The 10067-nt window shown below is 44.7% G+C and overlaps 2 protein-coding genes and 1 long non-coding RNA gene across 17 annotated transcripts in view; 1 reads left to right on the top strand and 2 right to left on the bottom strand.

The window, feature by feature from the left end:
- The window catches only part of LOC146766391 (uncharacterized), a 138748-nt gene that overhangs the window by 55727 nt on the left and 72954 nt on the right, over positions 1-10067 (bottom strand). The gene's annotated exons all lie outside the window — the stretch shown is intronic.
- On the bottom strand, positions 2058-8989 carry LOC144247057 (Fanconi anemia core complex-associated protein 24-like). 6 transcript variants are annotated; one of them, XM_085589237.1, is made up of 6 exons: positions 8886-8946; positions 7723-7831; positions 7285-7436; positions 6527-6666; positions 6094-6246; positions 4758-5504 (listed from the first exon to the last, which is right to left on the bottom strand). In XM_085589237.1, the coding sequence occupies exons 3-6, from the start codon at positions 7394-7396 to the stop codon at positions 5262-5264; spliced, it is 648 nt and encodes a 215-aa protein (XP_085445363.1). In that variant the 5' UTR covers positions 7397-7436; positions 7723-7831; positions 8886-8946; the 3' UTR covers positions 4758-5261. The 6 variants fall into 6 exon arrangements, with proteins under 6 accessions (XP_085445365.1, XP_085445363.1, XP_085445362.1 ...); XM_085589236.1 differs by lacking the exon at positions 8886-8946 and adding an exon at positions 7962-8081; XM_085589239.1 differs by lacking the exons at positions 4758-5504; positions 7723-7831 and adding an exon at positions 2058-3152 and having other exon boundaries at positions 8886-8989.
- The window catches only part of LOC144247054 (centrosomal protein of 89 kDa-like), a 34297-nt gene continuing 32541 nt past the window's right edge, over positions 8312-10067 (top strand). For 5 of the 10 annotated variants that reach the window (XR_014957735.1, XM_085589185.1, XM_085589186.1 and 2 more), the window contains exon 1: positions 8312-8812. Coding sequence is in view for 6 of the 10 variants with exons in the window: in XM_085589185.1 (XP_085445311.1) it covers positions 8543-8812 (270 nt within the window). In the remaining 4 variants the exon portion in view is untranslated. Of the gene's footprint in view, positions 9285-10067 lie in introns of all 10 variants that reach the window. The other 5 variants (XM_085589192.1, XM_085589191.1, XM_085589189.1 and 2 more) reach the window with 2 other exon arrangements.

The following is a 10067-nucleotide window of genomic DNA, read 5'->3' as shown; positions in this document are numbered from 1 at the left end:
TCTGCACAGCTCCTGCCAGGAGGGGACAGCCGGGGGGTCGGGCTGTGCTCCAGGAACAGGGACAGGAGCAGAGGGAACGGCCTCAGCTGGGCCAGGGCGGGCTCAGGTGGACTCCAGCAGGAATTTCCCCATGGAAAGGGTGCTCAGGCCTTGGCAGGGCTGCCCAGGGAGGTCTGGAGTGCCCATCCCTGGAGGTGTCCCAGGAAGGGCTGAAGGTGGCACTCAGAGCTCTGGGCTGGGGACAAGCTGGGCATCAGGAACTGGGCTGGGACTCCATGGCCTTGGAGGGCTTTTCCAACCTTAATGATTCGATGAGCCTACGAGTCTATGAAGTGGCGATTCAAAATAGATTTTAACTCCAAATCTATCATACAAAAATATTACAGAAGTCAAAATTTGCGTGAAGGAAATTTAAGATTATTATTTAAGATTGATATAATCATACGTCAATGTTGCATATAGGTAAAGCCTTATAAAATAAGAGCCTTGTTACCCTTGTCAAATTATGTCTTGGGTCTGCTACTTGAGCTAAGTACACATAAAAGCTAGTCTGACAAGTTCCCTGAGAAAGAAATTTGCACCTGTGAGAAGACTTCTACCCATGTGAAATATCTTCTATCCAGGAGACAAGAATGTAAACATTGTTAGAGAGGAGTTTTTGACTGACACGTACATTAGCAACTACTAACCAATGAACTGAGTTGCAGTAAGTTACTAACCAATTAAAATGAAACACAATGCCTTTAGAAAACGATATAAATAGGAGCTGTGAAGAATAAAGATGGGCTATTGTGCATGAAGAAATAGGTGTCTTACCCATCACTACAGTGGCATGTAAAAACAGCATTACCTGAAGTGCCCTTGGGTTAGCCTCTTTAGTGAAAAGTTATATTGGACCTTTCTATTAAGAAAGGATTTGTGAAAAAGATGTTTACTCTCCTGTGAAAATTAAAAAAGTTACTAAAGGACTATAGGAGACAAGGACCATTAAGCAAAGGTTATTACAGCTGGGTATATCTTGGCAGTGAGCCAAGACCACACTTTTACCTTTGAGGATACCCCTTAAATACCTCTTCCCTTATATCAGCCTGTTGCATATGCATAGTCTTTTGCATATCCATAAATGAGTTTACATTTTCCAGGAACTATTTTACATGGCCCCTCCTCAGGCCCGCTTTTTTAGAGCATGCATGTTTCTTGGCTGTGGTTTTGGCTCCTTCTCCTTACCACTTCCAGTTTGGACCTTGGTGCACACTGCCTTCAGAGGGTGAATGCTGCTGGCTGGCAGATCTGTCCAGGTGTCCTCATCCTGTGTTCATTGGGTGTTGTTATGTGTAATAAATATAATTCACGCCATTCCTTGTATGAAATATGTAATATTGAATACTTGTTAAATCATGCCCATTGTATTAGTTCCCCACCCACCCCTTACAGGCGAGACTGAATGTATATTGGAAACTGATTTACAAGTAAAAAGATGTGGCTCAGCCAGGAGATGGGCCATGTCTGGGCTCCAGCTGTTGATCATCACAATCATCGGTGCTGATCGTCCAAAATGGGTATCATGGAAATCCTCAGACAGATCCATGTGAATGCAGCCTTCCTGTAAACTCTCATCAAGAATTCAACTACTCCGGACATTGAATTATTTCTCCTCATCACCAAAAAATGAAAATCTTATTGACCTGTAGATCTGAAGAGAAGAAAAGACTAACTGCTCAAATCTTGGCCTCAGGCGGAATTTTCCCTATAAAAACCGCTTGTGCCAGGATGGAGGTGTGGGCATAGGAGAAAACCTCTGCTGAGGCTGACTCCTTGTTGCACACCCAGGTTCGATCCCGGGTTTGGCTCTGTCCTTTCCGTGTGGCTGGCTAGATAGAATTTAACCGCAAATAAAATTATTTTTATTTTTAATCTGGCTGAATAAATTCTCATTTATAACAGTGTTATCCCATCTAAGCAGGCATTGTAACACAAACACACTGATATCACCTGATTCACTACTATGTTTAAGCTGAATTAACAGCAGAAATAAAAACTGTATCTTTATAACAAAGTTACTTTAACACCACACACATAAATCCATTTTAATATTTGCAAAAAGACAGTGTTATATATCTATAACAGATTATTGTCATGGTTTGACACTGGCACAATGCCAATGCTCCCATGAAAATGCAATCTCTCAATTGAATGCTGTGAAATGTGACTGAGAATAGAGCAAAGCAGGCCCAAGCTTAATAACAAGGAAAAAAACAAACTTTATTAAGCTACTACTACTATACTGTTATACAAGGAAAAAAGAAAGAAAAAATACAAAATTAAAAATGAAAACCTTCCAAAGCATTCCTCCTCCCACCACCCAACTCCAACAAACCACAGTGAGACACAATCTGGACCCCAATCAGGTTTCCACCCTCCAGACAGTCGATACTCAGTCCATTGAGGGAGAGAGGAGCCCCTCCTGTGCCACAGACCCCCCAGGAAACACAGCTGCCACATCCTGTGTTTCCATGTCACACATGGCACCGCCCAGAGAAAAGTTTGCCAATGGTGACCCTCTCCTTTCCATGCACAGTGCTCTCACCACCAATGCATGGATGGACAGACTGCTTTTAGGATTTTTCCTTTCAAGGATGCCCTGCCAAGAGGGGAAAAAACAACAGTTCAGTTTTTCATTTTTTTGGGACCACAGTCCCCCCATTTTCCGAGGGTCCAAGAACAGAGATTTTCTTCTCTGAAGACGGGGCACCACCACAAACCCCCTAACTCTTCTCTGTTCGCTCCACTTCTGTCTTTTCCCAGCTGAAGCAGGTCTCTTTGGCTCACCGGCATCCTCCTAAAATACAGTCTCTCTTGAAGGAGAAGATCAGTTCAGTCTGTGGCTACCAAGAAAACGTCCAGCCAAAAGCCACTCCATCATCTCCTCCCACCTAGAATTTCTCCTTCTAACATCCCAGGGTTCAAGCTGTCTCTCTTCCTCTCTTTCAAACCGAGAAGGAGAAAAATTTCACAAAGCTTTCATTTCTCAGGAAGGGTTAAAAGTCCCAATTCCAAAGGATGGCTCACTGCCCAGGCTCCAGCTCCCATGGGCAGCTGGGCACCTTGCGGGCCCCCTGCTCTTCTCCTTCCCTGTGGTGAACTGCTGATGTCTGTTGAGAGAGAGAGAGAGAGAGAGAGAGAGAGAGAGAGAGAGAGAGAGAGAGAGAGACTGAGACTCTTGGGGGGGGGAACTGAGATACACCAGATTTCTCCACCCTTCCATCTGCAGGGGACCAGCCCAGTTCTGTCCCTCCACCCTTGGGCCTACCTCTGAAGGCCACATGGCTTTTCCCCTCCCCACCCAGCCATGGCCGGGCAGGGGAGAGGCTGCACTGCATGCTGACCAGAACCAAAGAGAGTGAGTTCCCCTGGGAATTCTGCTTTTAACCCCTCTGTGTTCTCAGAGGTGTGTCCACCTTCAATTGGTCAATATCCAAATTGACCTCTTCCTTCGGAGAAAAATTCTTTTTCCGTGTCAAACCACGACAATTATTTGTTCAAATTTCCTTTTCCTTGAAGAGAATTCAAAAGTCGTTAGAGATATATTATTGCATATGTAAATACAAACACCTTAATGTTAACATGTGCGGTAGATAGGGACAAGCGAACAGATTTTGGGATGTAATGGAAAGCAAGACCCTTCCCCCCTCATCCTGTGATATGTAATCCATCACCCCTGAGACATGTAGCCCCTCCTAACTCAGTAGTTTTCCACCCCTTACTAACCCTAGAGACCCTACCTTCTTCCTTTGACGTAGCAAAGCCCCTTGACTATTTAACCTCACGAGATAAGGTAATAAACGCCATTTGACCATCCACCACATTGGTGTCTGTGTATGTCTGTGGCCCAAGTGGCCCAGGCGAGGCCGGGCTGCCGTGCTGTCCCTTGGAACCAGGTCGCCTGCCTTCTCATCAGCAGGCAACAAACATGTACAGATATATCCTGATTATCATTATTGACAGCCAATGAAAGAGAAAATCTTATAGGCTGACTTCTCCCCACTAATACCTGGCCTTTCTGGCTGAGATGCCAGACTCACGATCACACTGCTTAATTCTTTTTCAGTTAAAGATGATGAGAGTTGTGAGAAAAGCTGTGCCTTCAATGAGGCCTGGCCTTGCACACATCTAGTAAAAATGGTATTTCTGTGTCTGAAGTTTCTCAAAAGGCAGATCTTTGCCATGGAAATGCAACTCTTAGTCAGTGACTTTGTTGGGAGAAGGTGAAATAAAATGCAGCTTGTGCTGTCCTAATGCAATAAAATTGCACAATACAAACCTGATGTTCATAATGCATTATGTTACATACATCAAATTACACATGCACAGGTAAGTTTTTCAAAAGGGTGACCTTCTATAATTTCTTATGCAGTCTTAACCAGTGTTAAAAATACATTTAACATTTGAAATGCTGATGGTTGCAGTTCCAAAGCTGCTAACTCATAATGTCTGAAAATGTAATAGCAAGTAGGATCTTAACTTGATGATTTACTGAATCTTTATGTTTTATATAAATTATTAATCCTTTGCTACTTAGATGAACTGGTACAAAATTTCTCACAGATTTGAGAAATTAGTATTGCTTATATTTAGCCTGCTGTTGTACTTCTTAATTCAATCACTGTGTTTCATCAAAACTTCTCAAAGCTCCTCTATGATTCCGAAAATCCTTGGCAGGGATGAGGGGGGCAAAATAATAAAGTGATCATTGAGACTTTTGCAGATGGATGGCTACTTTAATAAGAATTAACTACCCTGAATAGCATGAAGTCAAACCTGTATTCCAGTAGGAGTTTCCAAAGGAACTCCAAAAAGTTATAAATCAAAGGTGTTACTCTAAAGCAATATATGCTAACTTTTTAAACACACATAACCTATTTCCAGTTACTGAGAAGTTACTATGCACATATTCATATGGTGGTTTTTTCTTCTGGTAGACCAAAGTAAGCAAGCAGATTGCTCTTCCATATTGAAATACAGATGTTGAAAAAGACAGCTCTCTTGGTTTTTATTTCTTCCAGATAAATGCAAAATACAGACTTCTTTCCAAGGCAATTTGCACAGCTTAATCTATATGAACTGAGCAGATGTAAAAAAAAGAAGCATCAGAGTCCAGTTACAGAAATCGGCATAATATGTGATTATTAAAACCAAACCTTTATAATTGAGAAGAAAAAAAAACAAGATTTGATTTTGCAAAATACCACTGCTCATGCACGTCAGGAATGTAAAAAAGTATAAATTTGTTGCGCTACTGTTTGTCCAACTGCTTGCTCAAGCTCACGGATGGCTGCGTTACAAAGCCGGTGGATGCTTCCAAAGCGCTGCAGTAAAAGCAGAGCTTTTGTTTTCCCAACGCCGGGGATGCGCTGCACCGCCTGCAGCACCGCGGCTTCTGGCAGCTGGGCGCGCTGCTTGCCGAGGAAGGGGCTGGCGCCGCGGTCCCTGCTCTGCTCCCGCACCTGGAGCGGAGAGAGCTGTCAGCGACCCCAGCGCTGCCGCCAGAGCCCTGCGGCCAGGCTGGCACCGGCCGTCACCCCTGCACAGCTCACGGCAATCGCTAGCAAGCTGGACATGCAAGCTCCCTCCTCCATCCCTTATCGGATGCACTTCGACAAAACCTTACTAAGGAACAATTTCTTAACAGCAACAACAAATGAAAACAATTGTTTCTGTCACCTTTCGGATGCAATCAGAGAATGGGTAACAAGAAACCATTTAAAAACAGTTTCCCTAACCTTAGAGAAAGCAAAATTTCAAGTTGATTTTGACAGTGATAGTTGCCTAATGCGACCTAGTGGCACCTCATACAAGATTACATTTTAAAAACCCAGGATCATATTCTTCAGCCTTTTTTCTTTGTTCCCAAATGAACCTTCTTCACACTGAACTGTACTACTGTATCACTGTTGCAGAAGATTTACTCCTTACATTCAAATGATGCTGTGCTCCTTTAAGATCCTATGTATTCTCTCTGCAATGAGGTGATCACTGGGGAGATCTACCTGCTTTGCTGTACATCACATATTTTAATATAGCACAGAAACTTACTAGTTGAATAATAAGCTGAGAAGCTTCTCCTTGATTCGCCACAGGAAGCAACACCATTCCAAGTTCGAGTACAACAAGTTTTTGTACTCCTAGGTAGTACTGATCACTGATTTGGGTTTTCTCTACGATTACAATTCCCCTAAGACTGCTGGCCTGTATTGAAACGAAAAAGATATTAGGAAAAACCTTGTTAATGACAAGTTAATGCCTAACAGCAAATCAGAGGAAGAACACAAGTTGCAGGAACAGGACAGAGTTTTAATACAGCACTATCACACAGCTGCAGAATTTTTCAGTTCCCAGGTGAAAATTATCCCAAAAAGTCACCTCAAATGGAATTAAAAAAAAAAAACAAAACCACAAGAAGAATGTTCTCAGAAGCATGGAATAAACAAGTATCAGATGAAAACTTTTCTGTTTATATAGCACTTACATTTCTAAACCTAACCAATCTTCGTTTGAATTCATCCCCTGCAACCAAATCTGCTTCAGAAATAAGTAAAATGCAAGTTCTGTTTGGAAGATGAAAGTCCACCAGTCCCAAGGCATCTTCAAAGATGAGTCTAACTTTCCCTTAGGGTGAGATTGTTAGAGGAAAAAATACTGTAGTTAAATATGTACTAACAATTATTTCACAGCACAGCCTTCCTGAAGTATCAGTAATTCTAGTGACTTCATACTGAACTTTATTAAAAGCCTTTTTTCCCTTTAAGTAAATCTATTACAAGCAATCTGAACTACTGTGTGATGTCTTTAGTAATGTAAATTAATAGCAGTTCCAATCTACAGATTTAAAAGTACTAGAGCTGTTCAGTGAACCCTAGACTTGAACAAAAATATCACATGCTTTTCTGGAGGGATCATCACAATTTAGTTTGTTGTGCCAGCAAGATGGTAGCAGAGTAGAGATGTAAATTCAAGGGAGCTTAGGGGAGATGCTTATCCGCAAAGCCCCACAACAGCAGATTGTGCTGCTTCCCTGCAATGCTCTGCAGCTGTGAAAACTGAGCTGATCTCCCAGATACGTGCCAAACAAACGGGATCTTTCAGCCTGCTACCATAGTCCATACCACAAATATGGGATCAGTCAGGCACAGAGTAAAGCGCATTCCAGCCATTTAACTTTACTGGGCAATAGAGGGGGATGATTTGCCTGACTTGCTTTTCCTCTTCCAATTTGTTTGTGCTTACCTTGTAGCCTTTGGGCTAGCTCTGACCCTCTCCACTTCTCATTTCCAATCACATGCCCGTAAGGGACAACTATAGATCCTGCTGTCACAGGAAGGTTTGCTTTTGTTGTCATCAGACCTCCTTTAAAATCCTCCTTCAGTAGCAGATATACCCTAGAAAGAAATGTGGAAAAGTAGGAACGCATTTTACAAACCTATTCCAAGCTTATAAATTTTAATCATAAACTTAGGATGCAATATTCTGGAAGAGGCACTACCTCCTTCCTCAAGCTTCCTTACAGCTAAGGTGAGCATATCAAATCAGCCAGCAGTCTGTTCACTTTAATACAGGCTGTTGGGCTGGCTTGCAAATTCCACTTTGCGCTTTACCGCTCAGTCTGAAAAACGCCTGAATTAAAACACACAGATGGTGAAAAAACCCACATTGCCTTTTCCATACCTTCAGCCACCCTTGCTGGGAGAAAATCTTCCTGAATTACAAAGCCAACTCCAGAGGCACCTCCATCCCTCAGCTGGTGGAAGTCTCCAGACCAATTATTACAAGGTAGCTGCTGGGAGAGATTGTTTTCAGGTTTGCCAGCTTTACGCGGTGTTCTGACTTTAACAAGCCTTGGAGGCTAAGGTACGATCTAAGTACAAGCACCACCGAGCAGCCGGCACCACGGCACATTCGCACACCGAAACGGATGCCGGAGCGGAGCCCGCGCCGGGGAGCGGGGAGAGGCCGCAGGGCGCTGCCCGGCCCGGGGGAGCCGCCGGCCCGGGGGAGCCGCCGGCCCGGGGGAGCCGCCGGCCCGGGGGAGCCGCCCGCAGCAGCCACGGGCCGCCGGACCGCGGGGCCGGGCGGCGGCAGCGGGAGGAGGAGCGGAGGAGCGGAGGCGCCTCAGCCGGGGCGGTTGCTACGGCCGAGCGAGGCTGAGAAAGGCCCGCGCTGACTGGAGGAGCGCGGCCCGCAGCAAATCCGCCCTGGCCTTGTTTCCAGGCGGGTCGCCAGGGCGAAGCGTCCGGCGCGGCGGGGAAGCGGCTGTGAGGCGGTGCTTGGAGCCGTCCCGTCCTGATGGCGTTCCTGTTCGGGAGAGGCCGGAGGGGCCCCTTCGTGAGTATCGCTGTGCTGAGCGCCGCCACCGAGAGCGGGGACAGCAGGACACGGGGCTCAGTGCGCGGCTGGGACCGGGGGCGGCTTCTGCGGCTGATGCCGGTATCGCTGAGCACTTTGGAGCGAAAACCGGGGAGAAGAATGAAGCCCGAGGCGAGATAAAATGGTGTCCGGGGGCCGGTGCGCTCCTTTGGCTCGGTGCCGGGCCTGCCGGCTCCTCAGAAGCGCCGAGCTTCCCTCGGCGCGCCTCCGCTCCGGGAAGCGCTGGGCGCGGCCCGGGCTGGCAGCGCCGCTCGCTCGCTCCCCGCGCTTGCCGGGCCGCCCTCCGAGCGCCGTTCTGCTGTCAAGTGAGCTGAGAAAAGTTCTGATCGGCGGCTCAGAGCAACCGAAGGCTGTGCGGGTGTCAGCGGCTGTGCGGGTCGTCTTTTCCAGAGTATTTGAACTAATGAATCTTTGTTCGTTGCTACAGCGGAAGTATTGATCTTGTGTCGTTGTCATACTCTTACCGTGGGATGACTTTACTCCAGCTGTGTTCCCTGGCAGTCTTAGTAGGGTCAGTCGTAGTCGTGTCTGCAGTCAACAGCCTGTAGTAAACGAAATGGCGCATGCCAGACACACGTGCCAAATTAGGGAGCAGTGCATTTGCAAGACTGAGTAAAAAGGCCGTCTTCTAATGCACCATTTAATTATTTGGTGTGACTTAATGTAAAACCGAAATATTTCCCAGTTCACATCTTCAGTCTCGTGCTGAAGTGAATTAAAGAATAACTGGGGGGGAAAGATCTGTAGCAGAAATAGCAGGAGCTTAGTCTGTTTCACTCCATAGGAAAGTAAAATCTGCCCAAAGGTGATGGACTTTATTATGGACTTCATTATTATTATGATGCCTAGAGAGAGAACAAAAGGTAATGAGCACAAACTCAAGCACAGACAATTCAGCTTTAGCATAATAATAAAATATTGTGGGGTGGTTCAGCAAAATACACAAGACTTGACTGGACAGGATGCCAAGCAACCCTCTTGTGGCTGACCCAGCTTTGAGCAGGAGCCTGAGCTAGACAATCTCCAGAGCTCCCTTCCAACCTCAGGCAGTATACAGTTTCCTTCACAGTACTTTTGTAGGAACTCTGGTCCTGATTTTCTGAGCTGGTATTTAAGGTTATACCATTAAAAAAAAAAAAAAAAATTACTGTGCTTGCTGATGAAAAAAATGGGTTTTTTTTGATTTTTTTATAATTAAGGTTGAACCTTTGACTGCAAAACTTAGTGGCAGGGTTTTTTTGGACTAATATCGTTAGTCTGAAGCAGCATTCCGATACTTTGAAAAAAGTTATTTTCTAGTCCAATTTTCTTGTATATCTATAGGAAAAATATGAGTAAGTTACAATTCTGGTTTTGCAAATTGTGATATAATGGATAGAAAATGTACATTAATGGGTCTCATGTAAATTACATTTCTAACCTTCAAGAGCAGCTGTTCATAAATGTTAAATGAACTTGCCAGCTTTACATGGTGTTCTGATTTTAAGGGGAATGAAATGCCATTTCAAGTCTCTGTTTACATTAATTGCATGTAATCGTTCACCTTTTTGTATTATTTTGCATTGTTAGTTTCTGTGCACATTCAGTTCTGTGTTTTTTCTCATTGTAATGCTTAAAGTCAACTAATTTTATTTTAAATCATTTAG

This window comes from Lonchura striata, chromosome 11 (genome assembly GCF_050655825.1).
Source record: "Lonchura striata isolate lonStrDom1 chromosome 11, ASM5065582v1, whole genome shotgun sequence".
NCBI lineage: Eukaryota > Metazoa > Chordata > Aves > Passeriformes > Estrildidae > Lonchura > Lonchura striata.
The sequence above is the reverse complement of the archived record's forward strand: the minus strand, read 5'-3'. Positions and strand labels throughout refer to the sequence as shown.

Excerpts from the sequence above, each read along its gene's own strand:
- LOC144247057 (XM_085589235.1), bottom strand. The coding sequence starts at position 8,986 with ATGCGCCATTTCGTTTACTACAGGCTGTTGACTGCAGACACGACTACG. Across the intron at positions 7,437-8,885 it reads TGGAGTAAAGTCATCCCACG|GGTATATCTGCTACTGAAGG; the intron begins GTAAGAGTATGA and ends ATTTCTTTCTAG. Across the intron at positions 5,505-6,093 it reads CTCAGCTTATTATTCAACTA|GTGCGGGAGCAGAGCAGGGA; the intron begins GTAAGTTTCTGT and ends TCTCCGCTCCAG.